At 43.4% G+C, this 23,613-nt stretch overlaps 1 protein-coding gene across 1 annotated transcript; it reads left to right on the forward strand.

Moving 5' to 3' along the window:
• Positions 1 to 10,492: 10,492 nt before the first annotated feature.
• igsf10 (immunoglobulin superfamily, member 10) lies at positions 10,493 to 22,371 on the forward strand. Its single transcript, XM_072669158.1, has 6 exons — positions 10,493 to 10,680; positions 11,534 to 11,663; positions 12,800 to 13,190; positions 13,582 to 17,733; positions 18,476 to 19,373; positions 20,457 to 22,371. Exons 1-6 carry the CDS (start codon positions 10,493 to 10,495, stop codon positions 22,369 to 22,371), a joined length of 7,674 nt encoding a protein of 2,557 aa, XP_072525259.1.
• The last annotated feature ends 1,242 nt before the right edge of the window (positions 22,372 to 23,613 follow it).

Below are 23,613 nucleotides of genomic sequence, written 5' to 3' on the forward strand. Positions count from 1 at the left end.
TTTACTCCAAAAAACTTTATTATTATAAACTTATATCATTTAGATACTTCATCAGAATTGTATTTTTGTTTTATTACAAATGAAACATTTTAAGAAAATTATTGAATTTAATTATTACAGAATGTCATTGTTTTGACATTGTGTTGCCAGAAAGAGATACGGCATCCCTTTTGCTCTTATCTAGCTCACAAGACATCTGTACCATTGTACTCATTCTTCCTAATGAATTCTGGATTTATAGGGGGCAAATATATGAACAGTCTGTGGAGTCCTGACGACTGGTTGAAGAAACACTGGTATATAGAACCACAACAATTCAAGAAATACTTAAATGGTCATTTTAAAGAAGCTATTCTAATTTGGCCTGTACCGGCAGCCAGTTATTATATTCCCTATTTCACCAATTATTTGTATTATTTATATTATTTATATTTGTTTTTATTTATATGTTTATTATACTTTATGTGCAATATCCATTATAGTTACATATGTTGATGCCTTCTTAACTTTTCATTGAAGATTCATCTTGTGTCAAAAAGTCAAAGATGGCAAAACACAAAGCACAATATTACATAACACCAACATGTCAAGAACCTTATTTAGTACTATGTTGAAGCCTTTTTGCTTTATATGTCTGTAGATGCCAATGCCAAGTATAAACTGAGAAACCCTAGTTCACACCAAAAGTGTCTGAAAGTATTACTTTACAAGAAGAGCAGCTTGTAATTTACTAACCACCATGGCAGACTCTGAAACCATAGCCATTAATGGGAAATTTGACCAATATATAAGAGCAGGCACTTAATGATGTTAGGATAATGATGCGACGATGACGGCAGGTCAGCCAGGAGGCTTGCAGACATTACGACCAGCACAGGCTAAATCAAAGACACATGTCTTCATGATCACTCATAACTTGGACCAGAAGCTGTTATGGAAGTAACAGATTTTCTGAAGAGAGTAGCCAGATTAGAAAAGCAGGCACAGTGGATGTACGTAGCCATTCAGTCACATACAAATCTTCATAAATTGTGGAAAGCAGATTATTTCACTATTGGACTTCCTTCTTAACACAATATACTGTCACACCTTAGCTCATGTAATAGATTTACCTTTAACTGCCACATAATTATTCACATGGATGTTTACCTCTGCCAATCCTGCAGCTGAAAAGATCATCAGGACCAAGGCTTCGCTCTACAAGGTCTCATTCATAGACAACATTCACAGTTTAGAAGAGCAGATGGGGTTAATAACTGAACAAACCGCTACCTTACCTTGATTCTAGCTTATTCCTAGCTTATTCCTTATCATTAAGGTAGCAATGTCTACTTATTAATTATTAATTAATCTAATCAGCTAATATATATTATAACTATATGTCAGAACATGGTCTTTACAGTCAAACATGATGGAGGTTCAAAGATGGTTTTGAGTGGTTTGGCATTATGAAGTCTGAAGACTACCAGAGAATTCTGGAGCACCATGTAGAACCCAGTGTCAGTAAAAGCTGGAGGTCATGGGTCTTGCAGCAGGACAATGACCCAAAGCATACATCAGAAAGCCCACAGACTAAAGCACTGGAGAGTTCCAAGTGTTGATGGTGCCAGTAATGTTGTCCTGTCCATTTCTGGAGTTCTGCGCACAATCAGGCCCCTGCAACTTATCCAGAATGCAGCGACACGGGTTGTCTTCAACGTTCCTAAATTCAGCCATGTCACTCCAATGCTGAGTTCTCTTTTCACTAGCTTCCTGTAGCTGCTGCCCACATCAGATTTAAAACCCTGACTCTGGCCTACAAAGCCAAGACTGGACCAGCCAGCCCCTCCGTACTTGATGGCGATGGTCAAAAGCCGATCTGCACCGAGAGCCCTTCCAGTTTCAAGTACGGCTCGGCTCGACCCGCCATCCTTTAAGATCCACTGAAGACGAGCGTCCAGACTTTTTAGTGTCCTGCACCGAAGTGGTGGAACGAACTTCCCCTGGGTGTCCGAACAGCAGAGTCCAACATTCGCTGTCTTTAAACCCAGACTGAAGACCCTCCTCTTCTGAGAGGACTTGGGCGAATAGCAGAGTGGTCTCCTTACTGACTTGTGTTTAGTAGAGTCTAAGATTAGAGGTATCTTTGAATTTTTAGCCTTTTCAAACTAGCTGAGGTTCTTCTTGGGTAAATACCACAGCACTTTTGTAAATCGCTCTGGATAATAGCGTCTGCTAAACGCCTTAAATGTAAATGTAAGGTCAGATTTGCAAAATTGGTGCATGGGTAAATCTGCTAAGATCGGGCCACCGTTCTCACAAACTGAGTGCAAAAAGGAGATTGGTGATGGAGGCCGCCAAGACACCCATGGCTACTACATCATGATTCCATTTCTAACACTTAAGGGGGTGAATACTTTTTATAGGCACTGTACAGAACTGTACTCCTATGGTATAATAGACCTTCTCAGACTCGACTGATCTCCAAAACACACTTCAGAAGCTTTGTCACGTCTACAAAACATAGACCGGTAAGAGTCATCACACCAGCTCTCTTACCCAGGTGTAATGTGATTCTACGGCGACATTTGACCTGTGGCAGTCCACAGCAGCTCGAGACACATGCTTGAGAAGCTTGGTGAGGAACTGAGTGAAGCCTTGCCAGAAACATGTGGGCGACCCAGAAAACAGCGTTCTAATGCTCCCAGGTTAGAACAAGTCAAAAGCACTTTCTGAATGTTAGCTTCTATGTAAAGTAAAACAGGCCTGTTTTATAAGAAGTGCATATTTGCATTCAGAGGCTTCATGCGATCCAGATGGCCCCCTCATTTGTGGCTGTGCCACAGAGGCATGAAGTTTGGCTTGTTTCATGATGAGGATCATGGCGGTTTCACCATTTAGCTTGAACAGTTTGGTTTGAATGACTCTTTGGATTTGAAAAGTGCTGAACACTGAATTCCTGTTTGTGTTGAACTCATGCCAAGAACATTTCTTGGGCAGATTCAAAATTCTGCCCAAAAATCTGCTTCAGGAGACAGCTAGGACCTACGGCCCAAGTTCCAGTTTCAGAAAACGTACTTCAGATCGTCATCAGTATTGAGACATGTTTACAGCCCTGTATACACCTGGTCACTTTGTGCGAGCTCAGTATCAGGATTATATCTGGATCAATCCAGGCTGCATAAAACTGCCAGTGCATTTAAACCAGATCCAGATCCAGATCTCTTAAACCTTTTTCAGGAGGTGTTCTGATCTGAGACTCATTTGAGCCACTTGGTATTGCTATAGCACTTGGTACGTCTCCAAATTGCATTCAGCAACCAAATCCCTTCCCAGAACAACCCAAACACCAGTAATAATTGTCACGACACAAGCAAATTTGCATATGCCGACTCACACCTCAATCAGATTTCAGTCTGACTAACCTGAGACGTATTAGACTACCTAGTGTAAATGCATGTGGCTAAAATGTGATCAGGATACGATCCAGATACTAGTCAGAGACTGTGTACCGTTCTGTATTTCCAACTTGACCGTACTGTGGCTATGTTCGGCCATTGCTTTACGAATTTCTTCAAACACAGAGCGATTGTTCCACTGAAAACCTCCATCACTGCTGTCTGTCATGCATTTTTCAGTGTCCTCAGTGAATGTCTGGCTGGATTGACGTAAAAGTCGCTCAGTCTGAGCAGACGCTTTTCTCCAGAGCGACTTACAAAAGAGCTTCACTGTTTACTCTTAGATAGTTTGTAGAGACGAGGATCCAAAGTATCCCTCTAAGCTTAGATACTACCAAATACAAAAGTCAGTATGGAGACCACAATACTCACCAATACACCTCGCCCAAGCACTCTTGGAAGACGTAGGTCTTCAGTCTGCGAGCGACTCTGACGTTCGGACACCCAGGAAAAGTCTGGATGCTTGTCTTCAATGGATCTTAAAGGATGGCGGCTCAAGCTCAAAAGGCTTCACATATGACCAAGAAGATCAGATTTGGGCCACTTTACCTGCTGTTTAAACAGAGCCTTAGTTAAGGGAGGCACTGCTGCACTTATTATCATATTAAACATAGTAAACATCCTCAATTAAACTGATCTTTATTAATTATTCAAACTTCTAAATGGTAAATTTGTAGTGGGCCTCCAGGCACGGTACCCTGCCGTAGTCCTGGGCCGCATGTTCACGATACCACCTATGATATGTTCACACACTCTTGAAAGAAAGAGCGATTCATGCTGCGTCATGTGTGTGCGTGCTGAGCGACGTCTCTGGGGATGGAAGTGAACAAGCACATAAATATGATTTCAGGTCCAGTCCAGCAGACAGAGTAACGTAAACACTACGGCCAGCAGACTCCCCCAAGTGTTCCCCTCAGTGGCTCTCAGCTTACGCCAGGAGACAAAACAGAAATACCGCAGCCTGACCCCGGGGGGTGGGGGGACGGGGTGGGAAGAGTGACAGAGTTAGAAGTGCAGTGATGAACCCACTATAAAGTTGAACAAGAGGTGAAGGGGAAAACGCGGGGTTCAAACAATAGGCTGAGGTGTAACGGGATCTAGATGACGACACTCGCCTTAATATCTCCTCATATCCAAATTCCAAATAGATCTCAAGCCCCGTTTAAGTGCAAATGCAGCGTAATCAAGCATGCCTGGTCTGCCAGATTAATCTCCATTGAGGTCAATTAGTGCGGTACATATGTCTGTTTTTTCAAGGCAGAATTACCAGCCCTGAATACCCTCATGTGAAGAATTAGCGTCAGTAGAAACACACTGAGGAAAGTATGTTGAGGACCAGTGTTGATATTTGACTGCAAGGTGCTGTGTCTAGTAAAGTTCTGCGGCTTTTTTCCCCCTCTAAAACCACAGAAATCCTTTTAGCTGCCCCCGTCGCTCGGTTTCCTGCACCTTCCTGGCTGCCCAGACTCAAAGGACAGACGGCCCAGACAGAAGCAGACTTTTCAGGGCACTTTTATAAATCTGAAGACGAGCTCGTCCAAAAAGCAGAAAGTCAAGATTGCTTCAGTTTGCAGAAATCAGACTCCTTAAATTGTCAGAGCAGACATCCCACCTCCAGAACAACTTGTGGAATTCTCCCGCATGCTCCCTGATATAGCAAGTGAGACAGAGCACCGTGATTGGTCTGTCTTTTTGCTCGGTAGACCTGTCAGTGTTCTCTATGGGTGGGATTTACAGTCGACTGCTACAGTCCCGACACTAGGAAGGTAAGGACCTAACACACGTCTTCTCCGATACATGCAAAGCCAGCTATCGTTCCTTTTCAAAAAGGCCATCGTCAGGCAGCCAACGCACTCTGAGGAAAGCGCCGGGTCCCCAGCTCCACCACACCAGCTAGTAAACGCTTGTGTCGACCAACATCGCATTAGAGTTATTAGAGCGCCATCTACCCACCCGGAGAGAGCACGGCAGGTTTTGCTCTCTCAGACTCCGGCTGCTGATGACAAAGCAGCATGGCTCGGCATGCAAACCCACCCAGGTTGGCTATAGTGGCAGTGCTATGAGCCCCACTTTTAATATTTTATTTAAAACGTAATTTTATATATAGGATGTTTCAGGGGTTCTTAGAGTATAGAAATTTTACCACGCTTTTCATTGGCCGTCTGAATCCTCTGAGCTCTACTAATAGCCTCAGTAACACTGCATAGCAGATGCTTAGCACTGTGAGAGTAATGACAGACTTTTCCTAAAATAGCGTTTCTAAATCAGCACTTAGTTTGAAAGCCAAGGTTTGAAGAATTTCTGAATGTTGAAGGTAACTTGAGCCTCCAGTCCGGTTGGTGGCCATCTAGCGAGAAACATCTAGCGAAGGCAGTTTTTCTGTAAATGTAGACTTGCTGGACCAGAAACAACAACAACACAGCAAGAGCTATTCTAACTCCGCTCTCCCTGTCATCACTTTAACCCCCTGGTGGTGGTCCAAAACAAGCCACACACACAGTTCCCCTCCACACCTCTGCAATTCCACACACACATACCCTACATCTGGTATCCCTGGCAGGTAGCAATCAATCTTTTTTCTGTTGTTGTTCTTCGAGTTGCTTTAAAAAGGCTGTCCTGCATCGGGAGCATCTTGGGTTTCGTTTAAAAGAATGCTCACTATAGCTTAATAGTGTCCGCAGTGGGTTTTGGCTACTTAAGGGGTTAACTGTAGTCCGGTAGCTGGGTTATAGACTGTATTACCCATAGCAACCCAGCCGGTGGGTTAACTGTAGCTTATTAGTTGGGTTATAGACTGTATTACCCATAGCAACCCAGCCGGTGGGTTAACTGTAGCTTATTAGTTGGGTTATAGACTGTATAACAGTAACAATCCAGACTACGAGGGTTAACTATAGCTTATTAGTTGGGTTATAGACTGTATTACTCATAGCAACCCAGTCCGATGTGTTAACTTTAGCTTATTAGTTGGGTTATAGACTGTATTACTCATAGCAACCCAGTCCGATGTGTTAACTTTAGCTTATTAGTTGGGTTATAGACTGTATTACTCATAGCAACCCAGTCCGATGTGTTAACCATATCTTATTAGTTGGGTTATAGACTGTATTACTCATAGCATCCCAGTCCGATGTGTTAACTTTAGCTTATTAGTTGGGTTATAGACTGTATTACTCATAGCAACCCAGTCCGATGTGTTAACTTTAGCTTATTAGTTGGGTTATAGACTGTATTACTCATAGTATCCCAGTCCGATGTGTTAACTTTAGCTTATTAGTTGGGTTACAGACTGTATTACTCATAGCAACCCAGTCCGATTTGTTAACCATATCTTATTAGTTGGGTTATAGACTGTATAACAGTAACAACCCAGACTACGAGGGTTAACTATAGTTTATTAGCTGGGTTATAGACTGTATTACCCATAGCAACCCAGCTGATAGGTTAACCCCACTGGTCTAAATGTTTAAGGGGTTAAAGTAGCAATATTTTCACAAAAGCATAGGGTTCCTGCTACTCTACCCACCTCCAGCACTTCTAAGGAATATCACTGCTGCTCTGACTCATATGTTAAGAGTTAATGTAAGGGGTTCCTGTCACTCACTGGTCTAAATCAGCTACTGCTGTTGTATCTGGCAAGTCAACGGGGTACAGAAAGAGAGAGAGCGAGGCAGTGAGAGAGAGAGAGAGAGAGAGTCATTTAATGGTCCAGTTCAAGGTTCAATGCTGAAGTCCCGCTGACGAGTGGACGCGTTATTAAAATAAACCAAGCTCAAGTTCAGACACGAAACAATATACTTCAGATACACTTCAGTAGCTCTACTGTTTAGGTCTGAGGACGGAACCCGAGCCCATCCGAGGACCAAATGCCCCACTGTCAGTTTCCACCACTACTACTAATAACTCAAACAGCCAAAGCTAGTTCCTAGAAAATAAACAACAGAAGGCTGCTCCTAAAATAAAGCTTCTAAATTAGCATGCAGTACACTATGAGGACTAAAGTATTGGGACACCTGCTCGTTCATCAGTGTTACTTCTCAAATCAAGTCTCTTATTAAACAGCTTATCCTGCTTTTGTTGGAGTAACACAGACTACGAGGGTTAACTATAGCTTATTAGTTGGGTTATAGACTGTATTATCCATAGCAACCCTGCCAGTGGGTTAACTGTAGCTTATTAGTTGGGTTATAGACTGTATAACAGTAACAACCCAGACTACGAGGGTTAACTATAGCTTATTAGTTGGGTTATAGACTGTATTACCCATAGCAACCCAGCTGATGGGTTAACTATAGCTTATTAGTTGGGTTATAGACTGTATTATCCATAGCAACCCTGCCAGTGGGTTAACTGTAGCTTATTAGTTGGGTTATAGACTGTATAACAGTAACAACCCAGACTACGAGGGTTAACCATATCTTATTAGTTGGGTTATAGACTGTATTACCCATAGCAACCCAGCTGATGGGTTAACTATAGCTTATTAGTTGGGTTATAGACTGAATTACCCATAGCAACCCTGCCAGTGGGATAACTGTAGCTTATTAGTTGGGTTATAGACTGTATAACAGTAACAACCCAGACTACGAGGGTTAACTATAGCTTATTAGTTGGGTTATAGACTGTATTACCCATAGCAACCCAGCTGATGGGTTAACTATAGCTTATTAGTTGGGTTATAGACTGTATTATCCATAGCAACCCTGCCAGTGGGTTAACTGTAGCTTATTAGTTGGGTTATAGACTGTATAACAGTAACAACCCAGACTACGAGGGTTAACTATAGCTTATTAGTTGGGTTATAGACTGTATTACCCATAGCAACCCAGCTGATGGGTTAACTATAGCTTATTAGTTGGGTTATAGACTGTATTATCCATAGCAACCCTGCCAGTGGGTTAACTATAGCTTATTAGTTGGGTTATAGACTGTATTACCCATAGCAACCCAGCTGATGGGTTAACTATAGCTCATTCGTTGTTGGAGTAACTGTCTCTACTGTCCAGGGAAGAAGGCTTTCTGCAAGATATTGTAGGAGCATTGCTGTAAAGATTTGATTGCATTCAGCAACAAGAACTAGTGTTAGTGAGGTCACGATGTCCGGTGGATGCTCACCACCCCAAACAATGCCAAAATTATTGGATGGAGCACCATCATCCATCATTCCAGAGAGCACTGGAGTTCCACTGGGGGCTTTATACCCCTCTATCCGACGCCTGGCGTTAGGCAGCATGGTGCCAATAGGTTCTGCTCTAGATAGTCCTATTCTATTGGCAGTACTTCTTCACAGAGACTACACAAGCTGTGTGTGTGTGTGCATAGAAAGGGGTGTCCACAAACTTTTGGACATACAGTGTATTTAGTCCTTCAAAAAATCAACATCAAAGCTCCAAGTTTTGTCTGCTTGTCAGTTTGAACTATTAGCCAATCAGAGCGCAGGGGGCGGGGTTGCCGGAATACGGGTGGGGAACAGAGCTGTATGGAGCAGCCAGGGGATGTAAAGTCCACACGCGGCTCTCCACCTGGCGAGCTGGGTCTCTCCTGATGTAGGCTCGGAAGGTGGATGTTCGGACTTGTTTGTGGGGGGACCTCCTGATGGATGCGGCTCCTCTTCCAGGCTGGATTAAGGTGGTGTTCTGTGGATTACCCGGGTTCAGGATGGGGGATCAGTAAACTTGACTAGAGCAGGAATTTCCCATCTCCAGCCGGACCACCGTCAGAGCGCTCGGTGAGTTCTGCAGCTCTCAGGTTCAGCTTCTCTCTGCGGCCTCGTTGCGTTCGAGAAGTTTCAGCTCTCAGATCAAGAGTTTAGTTTCTCTCGTTTTATTCGTTTTGTTGCGTTTTTGCATTTTATTGTTCTCAAATTCAGCTTTTTTAGATTATTTAGTTTGTTTTTGCCACTATTTTGTTTATTGTGTTGAATTTTATAGTCCTCAGCATTTTATAATTTTTTTGCTTTGTTAATTTTCTATTATTTTGTTTGTTTTTTTGCCACTATAAACTATTTGTTTATTGTGTTGAATTTTATAGTCCTCAGCATTTTATATATCTATTTTTTTGCATGTTTATTTCCTATTATTGTTTGTTTTTCCACTATTTTGTTTCTTTTGTTGCATTTTATAGTCCTTAGCATTTTATTTAAAAAATCATGTTTATTTTATATTATTTTGTTTGTTTTTTTGCATTTTTTAGTTTCAAGTATGCAAGTTTTTTCTACTGTTTTTTTTTTATTTTAAGGTTCACAGATTCAGTATTTATTCTAACATTTTTTTACATTTTTGTTTTCATAGTTTTTTTTTAATTTTGTTGCATTTTATAGTTTAGCATTTCATTCTTATTATTTTTGGGTTTTTTATTTTTTTTAAATTCAGTTTACTTGCTTTTTTGCATTTTTTTAGTTTTTAGATTCATAATTTCATTTTCTTTTGTTTGTTTTTTTTGCCACTATAAACTATTTGTTTATTGTGTTGACTTTTATAATCTTTAGCATTTTATAATTTTTTTGCATGTTTATTTCCTATTATTTTGTTTGTTTTTCCACTATTTTTGTTTCTTTTGTTGCATTTTATAGTCCTCAGCATTTTATTTTAAAAATTGCATGTTTATTTTCTAATATTGTATTTGGTTTTTTTGCATTTTTGCATTTTTTATATCTCAGATTTAGTTTTTTTCTACTGTTTTGTTTGTTTTGTTGAATTTTAAGGTTCCCAGATTCAGTATTTATTCACATTTTGTTTTGTTGTTGTTATTTTGTTTGTTTTCCTGCGTTTTTGTATTTTATTACTCAGTTTTCTCACTTTTCTTGTAGTTAGTTTGTCTTGGTTTCGTGTTTGATTTGTTCACTGCTTTGTTTGGTTGGTTGTGTTTCTTCCAGCTCATTTCTTGCTCTGCTTTTATCCACTCCTCCTCCTCCTCCTCCTCTTCCTCCTCCTCTTCATCACAGCTGCAGTAAGGTATCTGCAGTCCCCCGCACGTCCCATAAAAACAGCTCAGTTGTGAAAAGGCACGAGCTGCATCTGCGGTGGTCAATGGCCAGGTGAAGGATCCGCTGCACCATGCGCGCTCCTCGCGGAGAGTGGTCGTCCCTCCTCGCGCTGCTCCTGCTTCTGGCTGAGGCGCGGTGGAGCGGCGCGTGTCCCGCATCGTGCGCGTGCTACGTGCCAACGGAAGTGCACTGCACCTTTCGGTACCTGAGCGCCATGCCCAGCGGGATCCAGCCGGCCGTGGAGAGGATCAACCTGGGGTGAGACGCTTAGCCTCTCTCGCACACCACAGGGTCAGCAGCAGTCCCCTTACTTCCACTGGAAGTCCACTGAAGTATTTGGACAGGACAAGGACAAGGAATAGCCACTGGGGTCACCATAGGATTTTGCAGATTGGTCAAAACAGTGGCAAGAAATGACATATTTGCAGTAAAACTGCTGATTATCTATGTAATATGTCTCTTTATAAAGTGTTTGTATTAGTATTCAACTTATTCCGAGGCTTTATTATTAAATAGTTCATTAAAAAGTTAATTTGTTCGTTTGAAAATGTAATAAATACATTCTCTACAGAAAACAAACTCAAATATGTCATTTTCCGCAAATCTAATCACTGCTTTTATTCACTTTCTGAATCTACAGTTCGATAAAGGACATATAAAAGGTGCCATTACTTTTACATGTTATGTACATTATGTTAAAATATGCTAATCTACATTAATGTGCATTAAAACATGCAGAAGTGTGTTTCCTTTTGGAGTTTCATAGAAAATCAACAAAAACATTCATTCCATTTGACTGGGGGTGTCCAAACTTTTGCATACAGTTTTAGCTAGGTCTAACTAAAGGCATTTCATTGAACTCCTTCAACCCCTTACATGCGCCTGAACTTCAGTTCTTCATCCCTAAATAACTGCATCAATAACATCAGTTTTGTAGACCCTAAAATAGAGCCCTGTGGGACTCCCCAGCATCTGCTATACTGTTTGCAAATTATGTATACTAGTTCCTGCGTTAATTACAGGATCAATAGCGGAATAATAAACGTTGGGTTCAGCAGGTTAAGCGGTTGAAGGGTAATCAGCTGTACCTCTGTTACCGGTTGTGTTTTAGGTACAACAGTCTCACAGCGATACGGGAAAACGAGCTGTCAGGGCTGACGAGCTTGGAACTGTTGATGCTGCACAGTAACATCATCCAAACCATTGAAGGCAGGGCGTTCCACAGTCTAAAGGCCCTCCAGGTAAGGAATGTTGTCTGTTCTCACAAAAAGAATTGCACTGCATAATGAAGGAACCTGGATACGCTGAGATGATGATGATGTGATGGGAGGAATACCTGCTCAACAGCTGTTCAGCACAGCAGCTGTGATCCAGTAGACTGAAGCTAAGGGTTAAATATTTGATTGGTGATTAGTATAAATCAGGGGTGGGGAACCGAGGGCCGGAGTCCAGTGTGGTTTGCTGAGTTCTCTACTCTAACACACCTAATAAACCTGGCAATTAGCAGGTGAGTTGATTCAGGTGTGCTTAAGTAGGAAAAGCAGAAGACTGCAGGAATTCGAGAGTTCCTCAACCCCGCTCTAGAGGAATGGTCATGTAAGTCATGTGAACTCTTAAGGGTGGGCATTCTGATGATGTGATAGTGTGATGTAAAGTGTATCATATGTGTATCATATTTTTTTACTACAAAAATGGCTCGGGTTCTTCTATGGCATCATGTAAAGAACCTTTTGTAGGAGGGTAGCCAGCTGCTGCTGTCTCCAGGCTCTTGCGATGGCCTCACACTTAGAGTCTTAATGTGTAAGAAGAGTTCAGAAGGTCAGCGTCTGAAATGGTCAGTGAAAAGGGTTGAGTACTAAAATGAATGTCTAATTTAACTGGATTAAAGCGGAGGTTGGTTTTGAAGGATCTCATGAACTTCAATGTAAATGTTTGAATGGTTTTAATGTTTAGTTTGATTCTGTTTCTTCTAAAACTGTTTCATGTTGGTTCCCATCGCATGAATTCAACTGAATTTTGGTAAATTTAAAGAAAAATGGCGTTGTTTATGATCTAGTCTAGGCTACAATTGGCTTAAATAAGAAAACAATAATGGATATCTTAAGAAGATCTTAGGGAAATTATTTTTGAGAACTTTTGAGAAGATTGTCCTAGTTTTCATAAGATTATTCGCAAGTTTCTTCTCAGGAACCTATGAATTTGTGAATCCAACCCAAGGCATAAACAGAGTCTTCAAGCATCATGATGTTCTAGTTTCACCAGGTCTTCCACTCTGTTATCATCTAGAATGTCTGAATGGACCAAAATGCTCTGAACTATTCTTCTACACATTATCTAGTACTTTTAAACAGGCCGCCCTGGTCGTTTCTTTGTCTAGGTGCTAAAAATGAGTTACAACCGAGTGAAGGAGCTGCAGAAGGAGACGTTTCAAGGCCTGGATAATTTACTGCGTCTCCATATGGACCATAATCGCATTGAATTCATCCATCCAGAAGCCTTCTATGGTCTGACGTCCCTACAGCTGGTGCATCTGGAGGGCAACCTGCTCCAACAACTTCATCCAGACACTTTTGTGACCCTGAGGCACAGCCAGATTTTCAAATTTTCCTCCGTCAAGACCATCTTTCTGTCTGATAATGCCTTGACCACTCTGCCCGCTACCGTGTTCTCTGGCTGCTACCAGCTAGAGAATCTGTTTCTTAATGGAAACCCATGGTCATGTGACTGCCGGATGGACTGGTTTGCAGTGTGGATGAAGAAGAACCCAGGTATGTATGGTAGGGTGCTTTCACTTGTAAGCTTCAAGCTGCTTGTTTGGTGGTAATGTCATGGCTGGTAATGTGGCCTAGGAATCTGAGGAAATGCTTCAATGGCTGAACGGCAACAAATACTCACAGCTGTGTTCCAAAATGTATTGTTGTAGAAGTATAGAGACAGTTACTGCAGCAAAGGAAGACCAGACTCCTAATTATTACCCTTGATTTCAACTGCAGAAGCTCTAGAGCAGCAGGTGTCTATAAACTTTTGTATTAAGCCAAGTCCTGGACTGTATTTTCCTTTTAGCCTTACCTCTTGTATGGGAAACCAGCTGATTAGACTGTATTTAAGAGAACTACATTGAAAATGACGATGCTTATTGACAGAATGGTGTATTTACAGGTGTCCTGAAATGCAAAAGAGACAAAAAGTTTGCTGGAGAGCAGCTCTGCCCCATCTGCGAATCTCCAACTCCCTCCAGAGGCAAACATCTCACCCATCTGGCAAGTGATGCATTCACATGTTTCAAGCCATGGATTTACCCCCATTTGAAACAGAAGAACTTCACTATGGACGACAGCAGCTACACTCCCGTTTTTCCCAAGGACTTCATTGCGCCAATTGGGATGATCGAAATGAACGTTACAGACCAGTTCCACAACGCTGCTAAAATAGCATGTGTTGTACAGAGACCATCAGGACTGGAGAACCTGAACTTAACCCGAGGAGTGAAGGGTGAAGACGTCACAACGCTCACTGCTTCTGTGGCCACATCGCTCATTTGTAATATCGACTATGAGCATATCCGTCAGCTGTGGAGCATTTTGGCCACGTACAGTGATTCTCCGATGGTACTTGAGAGGGGGCTACTCCTCACCATGCCTCCAGAGATGACCTACAAATACAAGCAAGCCAGGCCACGTAGCGATGAAATCTACACCGAGATCGAGGCGGAGATTAAGGCAAATCCTGCATGGTTAATGCAAGATGTTGTTAGCTTACAGCTGGACCGCACCACGACCACATATTCAACCCTCCATATCAAATATTCATCCAAAGTTGAAATGAACATTGAAAGTAATAAAGTAAGAAGAGACCAGTATAGCTGGACTACGATCAAAAGGGACAACCAGACCACGACAGAGTCTTCAGTTCTGTCTGGTGGGGTGGCTGAACTGAATTGTCAAACCCATGGTCATCCTAAACCCTCTGTAGAGTGGATATTACCAGATGGAAGCAAGGTTCGGGCGCCGTATACCAGCGAGGACCGACGGATTGTAATATCAGACAATGGGAAGCTTACCTTAAGAGCAGCAGACATGTCTGATGCTGGTGTCTACCGCTGTATATCAACGAACTATCTGGATGCGGACGTACTGTCCTTCAGAGTCACTGTGTTGTCCCCAGATGTTGAGGAGGAGGACGTCAATGGGGTACAGCTTTCACGTTCGGTGGGCGACAGCTTATTTCTGGATTGTGAAGCAACAGCTAGCCCACAGGCCTCTGTTCAGTGGATCCTACCGGACCACACTGTAATGGTCAGGTCCTACGGAAACAAAAAGCTCTACCAAAACGGCACTTTGGGAATATATGGACTGACAGAAAGGGACAGGGGATTTTACCGATGTTTAACTGCTAATCATCTCGGGGTAGATTTGTTAGTCTCCCTGGTAACCATTTCGAATAATGGCTCAAAAAGGGTAAGGCTGCCCGATTTTGAAGGATCTGGTGAAGATGTACAGCCAAGCGCAGAAGAGAAACAGAGTCCTGAGAGTGAAGATCTTTCCAGGGTACGCCAGGAATCAAGGACGCTTACCTCAGACAGACCATATCCTAGGCTCAGGCCCTCTCTTCGTAGGGTACCGACAAATAGACATGGTGGTGGGAGGCGCACTGGGTGGACCAGAAGGGTGTTTGACAAAGGATCTAGGAAGGTAGACCCTGAGAAACTGGCAGATTTCATCAAGAGGTCTCAAAACAATAAACTAGGAAAAGACAAATCAAAAGCTGATGAAGGGCTCGCTGTTGACGATGAGACCGGTTCTGGCAATGAACTGCCTGAAGGTGACCTTTTCATTCCAAGTCGAGACATAACGGTCACAGAAAATCCAGAAAATAATTATGGGAATGTTGTGACCACCAGAGACCCACCTGAAAACAATCAGGACAGTCCCGCTACGATGGCCGACCCAAGCAATTTTCTGACAACGGTAGAAAACGTGAACCCAATGACAACAGGTTCATACTCCTACACCGATGCCACCCCAATGCAAGCCAGCGTCACCCTTAGAAACCATGAAATCCAAAGTGATGAGACGACACCCTTTATTGATTATATGGTGAGCACTAGCAACAGCAAATTGGACAGTGCTGAAATGAGCACAATCAAGCCTCTTCAACCAGTTACTTTGACATTTACAGTCACCGAGAAAATGGACGAAACGGAACTTCAGTTTTCTGGGGATACGTCTGAGACAGGGGTAATTCCTGTGTTTGCTGGCATGAACCCTGCAGTACACACCTCCACAGATCACGAAAGCCAGACCACTTTTACAGCAGTCACAACCACAGAAAGAGAACAAGATGAGATCACGTTTCATACCACTCAGAAAATCAAGTCTCCTCGTCTTCCTCCTGGATCCACCATCATCTCCCACCAGCAGATACACATCATTCCTCCCGACAAAAAGGATAGGAGACCAGGAAGGAGACGTAACTTCTCAAGCAGACGCAGAATCATTCGGCCAAACAAAATCACAGACATACAGTCGTTGCTGGATAAATTCAAAAGGCCCTCTGTGAAGCTTGAGGGCAATGTCACGGTTCCATACGCAGTGGAGCTGACGACAGACTGTGGACGGTGTGGAGGTCTGTCTACTGTCAAATCCACAGCAGCAGTGGAACCAACAGTTGTCACTCCAGCTAGCAGTGCTGTGCCAACTCCGTCCTTGAAAACGACGGAAAAACCAATCACTACAACACTAAGCACACCACTTGTTACTTCCTCGAAGATTTACACAAAGTCAAATTCAATCAAAGCCGAGGAACAATCAAAGTCGAAAGCTTCCAGTGAACACATCACATCTGCACATGCTCCTCAGCAAAAGCCAACTCAAGATCCCTTGAAAATCTCAAGCACTGTTACAGCTACGACCACAACCACCAAGTCTTCGAAGGTCATACGAGGAAAGATACCATGGCACAGGTTATTTGGAGGCAAAGGAAGTCAGAGGGAAATCCTTAACAGGCTTAGAAAACCTGCCAAACCCTCCACTACAACACAGAGCACCACACCAGCTTTAGCCATGACCACAACACCACCATCAAGGGTCGTAACTACCTTACCTACTGCAGAAACAATAGCAGCACCAATGACGGCCTCTCCTCCAGTGGCACAAAAGAATCAAGACAATTCAGAGACATCCTCTGACGACTTCTCAGGTTCTTCATCCTTCATAGAATCTCCGACGTCTCACGAAGTGATTACTTCTTTAACAACTGCCCCTCCATCCAACAGCTACCCTAAAACAGCTGCACCGCACAGGCCTGTAGTTACACCTACATACGGATCCAGGCTGTCCACAGCGACAGAATCCCAGGTTACTCCAATTCTGCCAGCCCCACCAACAGCTAGAACTACATCCAAGGAAGATACCTTTGAGTCAAGTTCCTCCGGCTCTGGCCCAAGGGAGTCTGGACGTTTGGCTGGCAGATCTTGGAGAAATCGAAAGCCAGGTTTCCATAGGCGTCATTTCAGAGGAAGAAGGCCAATGAAGAAAACAACCACACAAGCTCCAACTACCAAATTTACTACATTGGGATCCACCTCTGCAGCACCGCAACCAGAGTCCAGAGTGGATAGGCCTTTGCATACACCTATTCGAGAGGTAGAGAGATCCAAACCATCTGGTAGAAAAACAAATGAAGGTGAAGAAAGGGCCAACCAAGCCAAAACCACCATCCTCCCGAAAACCTATTCAACAACCGCTGAACCTGCAGCGACCTATCCAACTTCCTATAGGACCACTAACACACCAAGGCCGTACACCACACCACAGTCCCAAATAATCCACAGCAAACCAAGAGGAGAACATGGAAGGTATCAGACCCAGAGACCTGTGATTAGAAGAGTGCGACCAAAAGCACCAGACAATAAACGCAGGGGCCGTTTCAAACAACCCAAAGCGACGGCTTCATTCGCAAAGGACAAGGACAGATCCAAGGAGACGACAAGTGCTGGGACAACAATAAGGTTCGACACGGTAACTGTTCTCACCGCAGAAGAAAGCTACAAGAGCACTTCAGTACCGTACAGCAGTGACAATACCAATGGCCTTTCAGAGACGTATGATCACACTACAGGGTATGACGCTACATCATCAAATACCCTCGGCTTTGAGTCGACGACAAACGACATGACCTCCAAGCCAAGGATTGTTGGTGGAAATGCAGCCAGTTTTACAGTTGACTCCAATTCTGATGCTTTCCTGACTTGTGAGACTACAGGAAGCCCTGAACCTGCCATCAGCTGGAAAAGAGTGTCCTCCAGTACAGGTATCCAACATACACTGCAATTTCTTTGAATGATAAAGGATTCAAATTAAAAAAGCACAAATATAGATTTATATATACAAATACACAAAAAGTTTGTGGACACCTTTTCTAATGAATGCAAGAGAATAGGACTCTCTGAAGCAGATAAACATGAACCTAAAGGCAGCCGTGGACTAGAGGGGTGTAAAGCCCCCCAGCAGAATTGAGCTGTGGATCAGTAGAACGAACTGTGTTCTCTAGAATGATGGAGGATTCTCTATCCAATACTTTTGGGATGAGTCTGGGTAGTCATCATCCTGACCTCCTAAGCACTCTTGTCACTTATGTTAATCAAATTCTCACAGCAATGCTTCTCCAACATCTAGTAGAAAGCCATTTTCCCTGGACAGTAGAGACAGTTACTCCAACAGAAGCAGGATCAACTAGTTTTAAGAAACAAGAAATGAGCAGGTGTCCCAATACTTTTGTCCAGTGTATTTCATTTTTTAGCTTTTGACAAATTATGACTCTGGCAGCAGTTCCTTTTTCCTTCTCCTGTAAAGTTGCTGTTTGGGAGATTCAAGATTTTACGTGGCAGCGTCAATATACAAATATACAGTATATTATTTTCAATTAAAAACTTTTTATATTCACAGAATCACATTCCGCTGTATGTAGCAGGCCTGGGAGGTCTTCAGTTTACCAAAACATTTGTCTATGCATTGATTACATATTTCATTTTTTTGTCTCTGTTTGATTTTAGGCAGTACCTTAACCATTAAAGGCAAAATGGGCAAATTCCAAGTATTCGGAAATGGAACGCTATTGATCCAGAATGCCAACGCCAAAGACCGTGGCCAGTACCTCTGCCTGGCTGAGAACGATTATGGCTCGGACAAACTCTTGGTCACGCTGTCGGTGCTGGCTTACCCCTCACGCATAATCGAACCCAAAGTGAGAGAGATTAAGGTCCACTCTGGGAAAACTGTTGAGATGAACTGCAAGACAGAGGGCAGACCAGTGCCTGTGGTGTCGTGGATTCTAGCGAACCGAACTCAACTCCGGGGTCAAAACAATGAGCACAGTAGAGTAAAAGTCACCCCAGAGGGTACTCTGGTTATCCAGCAGGTATCAACGTATGACCGAGGACTCTATAAGTGCATTGCTAGTAATCCAGCTGGTGTAGACACTGCCACGGTACGACTGCACGTGGTGGCAGCACCTCCTGACATCTTGGAGGAGAAGCGGCAGCTCATGAGGGCGGATGCTGGGCAGAGCGTGTGGATTCCGTGTACAGTGCAAGGAGACCCGCAGCCCACCGTACATTGGGTTTTGTTTGATGGGACCATTGTAAGGCACCATTACTCTGACTACAGAGCATCTGCTTTTCAGAACGGTACCCTCCTCTTGAAAAACCTGGACGTTTCTCATAGTGGGAAATACGAATGCATTGCTACAAGCTCCACAGGGTCAGAGCGGCGCGTGGTTACTCTGTCTGTGGAGAAAACAGACAGCGCCCCCCAAATTACCGAGATATCAGACCGGAGAACAGAGCTGATGTATGGTGATCAACTTCAGCTGAATTGCTCTGCGACTGGAAATCCCAAACCTCGGATTATTTGGAGGCTTCCCTCCAAAGCCCTCGTGGATCAGTGGCACAGGTAAACAACCAGATACTTTCTTTTCCATTCTCTCTCACTCTTACACAATAACACAGCTGATACGCTATGTGTCCAAATGTTTGTGGACACCCCTTTTTTAATGCACACACACATACATACACAGCTTGTCTAGTCTTGGTAAAGAAGTGTTGTCAATAGAATAGGACTCTCTGGAGCAGGTAAACACTATGACCCTATTGGCACCATGCTGCCTAATGCCAGGCGTGGGCTAGTTGAAGGGTATTAAGCCCCCCAGCAATTGAGCTGTGGAGCAGTGGAAGAACTGTGTTCTCTGGAATGATGGTGGTGGAACTCCATCCAGTACTTTTGGGTTGAGTTGGGGAGTTGATTTAGAATCAGGAGGGGTGGTGATAATGTTTTCTACAGAGCTTCAATCACAGCTGCGTTTAATCTAAAGTATGCAAGTCAATGAAGTCAACAACAAGCCACATCTTGCAGTGAAGTGTCTTCAATGCAACAGAAGACGCCTCAGCTAATGCTCCTATGTTTTATTAATTAGCTGTGCTGCACACTTGGCAAAATCTGAAGGAAAGCAAGAAGATACACTATATGTCCAAATGTTTGTGGACACCCCTTCTAATGATGAATGCATTCAGCTTCTTTAAGTTGCACCCAGCACAGAGCTTGCCTAGTCCCTGTAGAAAAGTACTAGCACTCTCTGGAGCAGATAAACATGAACCTATTGGCATCATCATGCCACGAATGCCAGGTGTGGACTAGAAGGGTTTACACCTAACCAGCATTGAGCTTTGGAGCAGTGGCACAGGCTGACCTCACCTATGATCTTGCCAATGAATGCAAAATAGCAATCAAATACTCACAGCAATGTTCCTTCAAAATCGAGTAGAAACAGTTACAGTAACTCCAACAAAAGCAGGAGAAACTCTCTTTACTCTTGATGTTAGAACCAATGCTTGAGCAAGTGTCCAGATACATTTGTCCAAATAGTGTAGAATAGCTGGACATTTATCAAAATAAAAAGACAAAGTATTTTATGACCAAAGTAATCAAATCATCCCAAAATCAAAACTGGTCTTCATTCCATCATTGCTTTCATTCCAGGATGGGCAGCCGTATCCAGGTGCTGAAGAATGGCACACTTGTCATCGACTCAGTCAGCGAGAAGGATGCTGGGGACTACCTTTGCGTTGCACGCAGCAAGGTTGGAGATGATCTGCAGCTGATGAAGGTCTCTGTGTCCATGAAACCAGCTAAAATCGAACTGAAGGATGTTGGCAAGAAGCAGGTGCCTTACGGCAAGGACCTAAAGGTAGACTGCAAGGCCTCCGGTGCCCCCATGCCAGAGATTTCATGGGGCTTACCGGATGGTACCTTAGTGAACAGTGCCCTTCAAGCGGATGGCAGCAGAGGAGGTCGATCCAAGCGCTACGTCTTGTTTGACAACGGGACGCTGTACCTGAACAGGGTAGGGATGGACGAAGAGGGCGACTACACATGCTATGCAGAGAACACACTGGGCAAAGATGAAATGCATGTCCACATCACTGTGGTGACGGCTGCGCCTCGGATTCACCCTCCAAGGCTCACCTATGCCAAAGTTAGGCCGGGAGGGAACATCCGCTTTGACTGTGAAGCCATTGGAGAACCCAAACCCAAGATCCTGTGGATGCTACCATCCAGTGACATGATTGCTGCATCAAATGAACGATACTTGATGCACGTCAACGGATCTCTGGATATCCGTGATGTTAAGTTATCTGACACCGGAGAGTATATCTGCATGGCCCGCAATAGTGCAGGTGATGAGAGCAAGGTGTACAAGTTGGACATTGACGGCAATCCACCTGTCATCAATGGCTATTACCAAAACAGGACAGTGGTGAAGGATACAGCAGCGAAGTACTCTAGAAAGCTAATAGACTGCAAGGCAAAAGGGGACCCACCTCCAAAGATCACGTGGATAATGCCAGACAACATCTTTCTCCCAGCTCCTTACTACGGGAGCAGGATTAATGTCCATTACAACGGGACTCTCGAGATCCGCAATGTTAGACCTACAGACACAGCGGAGTTCATCTGCATGGCCCGGAATGACGGTGGGGAAGCCGTCATGGTGGTACAGCTGGAGGTAACCAGCCAGCTCATGAGACCCATCTTCAAAAACCCTTTCAACGAGAGGTTGGTGACTCGACTGGGGAAAACTACCCTACTCAACTGTTCCGCTGATGGACAGCCACCACCAGATATTATCTGGACCTTACCCAATGGTACTCAGTTTATTGCAGGGCCTACCAGGGATTCTCAGTATCACCTGGGCAAGGATGGCACCCTTGTCATCTATAACCCAAGCAAAGAGGATTCAGGAAGGTATCGCTGTGCTGCCAAGAATAAGGTCGGCTACATTGAGAAGCTGATTGTCTTAGAGGTTGGGCAAAAGCCTTACATTCTAACACGCCCAAGGGGGATTATCCGCAGTATGGCTGGGGAACCTCTTTTCCTTCACTGTCTTGCTGATGGCAGCCCTCGCCCCAGCATCATTTGGTCTATTCCAGGCGGTCATGTCTTGAGCCGTCCTCAGTCTTCTGGTCGCTACCAGCTCATGGACAATGGAACTATGGTCATACATCAGACCAAGCTACATGACCGTGGGAATTATGTATGCCGGGCAAGAAACAATGCAGGTGAGGCCATACTTACGGTACCTGTGGTCATCATTGCGTACCCACCTCGCATCAGTAATGGACCCCCACCAACTGTGAAGACAATGGCAGGTACTCCATTACATCTTAACTGCATTGCTACTGGAGTACCAAAACCTGAAATTTCCTGGGAGCTGCCTGATCGATCGGTTCTGTCCACGGCTGGAAAAGGACGACCTAAGGGCAGTGAGCTACTCCATCCGCAGGGCACACTCATTATCCAGAAGCCCACAGTAGCAGATTCTGGCCCCTACAAGTGCCTAGCAACTAATTACCTTGGCACAGACTCCAGAACCACCTATATGAGGGTCATATAGGTTGACGGAGGCAGTAATCATCAGTAGATGCTGATATTACTAATGTTTGAGATCCTTGCTTGACATTTCACACCATGGTCATTTAGAGATTCACTGTAGCTGTTGTGGGATTTCTAAATCATTGGTGATGGAATAACACAAAGGGTGCATGACAGACATTACACAGATTTTGCTGCTTGTGACAAGTTCAAGGTGCTGAAATCTGGATGCAATCATTGGTGCCGAGCTGGACTGCTAGTCTCGGAAGCGAATGCAGATGGCGCAGTTGTTATTGTAAAATAGAGTGTAAAATAGAGAGCACTGCTTTGATTGTTCGGCATCACTTTATTTTGAGTGGTCCTTTGTCCTTGTAAACTCTTCACATAGGATGAGTAATGGATCAACAGCATATCAGTGCAGTAGCAGCAGTGAAGCATCTGAATATACTCAATTTTCTATTGAACATCTTTACCTCCTTTACTTCCATTAAGCAAAACATAATCCCGCCTTACCCAAAACATAACCTAATCCTGACCCTAATCCTAACCTTAATCTCAACCCAATAGACAGATTACGTCTGCAGTTGATGAATAGTCTCTTGAAAATCTACTGAATGTTCAGATGCTGCTGCATCACTGATATGTTTTTTTGATATGTTTCTGAGAGTCTAACGAGTTTACTTCATCTAAAACGGACCACCCCAAATAAAGTGTCACCGATTGTCCTTTTGTTTTGTACTTGCTATAAGCAGTGGTAGTTACTAGTTCACCACCACATATCATATATTTTGAGAGAATTGTCTATATTTCTTTTTACAGACTTCTTTTATAGCGGCTGTTCATTGCAATGGATTTGAGTATTGCAATTTGTAAACATGGAATTAATATATTTTGACAGACTATCGCATTTCTTATACTAATAATAGAATATGCCTTACACTCAGTAGTGTCACATGTCGCAAGAAGAACCAATGCAGCACCTGTCTTGTGATTAATCAGGCTAATAAATTTGTTGGCAATTCCCATTTTCTCGACTAACACTTCCTCACTCTCTTTTTTAACATGGCCTCCATAGGGCACCCCCACTGCCTTGTGACCCTTTGAAACTCATGCATATACAATATATTACCTCATAGTATTTGTCAGGTATTTAAATGTAGTGCAAAGTTGCAAATTCTTGCAAATACCGATTAGCCACACCATTAGCACCACTGGCAAATGATGAAAAATGTTAAATAATCTGCAATGGCATCTGTTAAGGATA

This window comes from Salminus brasiliensis, chromosome 23 (genome assembly GCF_030463535.1).
Source record: "Salminus brasiliensis chromosome 23, fSalBra1.hap2, whole genome shotgun sequence".
NCBI classification, from domain to species: domain Eukaryota; kingdom Metazoa; phylum Chordata; class Actinopteri; order Characiformes; family Bryconidae; genus Salminus; species Salminus brasiliensis.

What these genes read in the sequence shown, in the direction of transcription:
- igsf10 (XM_072669158.1), top strand. Translation starts at nt 10,493, where the DNA reads ATGCGCGCTCCTCGCGGAGAGTGGTCGTCCCTCCTCGCGCTGCTCCTG. An exon ending in AAGAGTGTCCTCCAGTACAG is followed by an intron (nt 17,734 to 18,475) that starts GTATCCAACATA and finishes GTTTGATTTTAG; the next exon opens with GCAGTACCTTAACCATTAAA. An exon ending in CTCGTGGATCAGTGGCACAG is followed by an intron (nt 19,374 to 20,456) that starts GTAAACAACCAG and finishes CTTTCATTCCAG; the next exon opens with GATGGGCAGCCGTATCCAGG.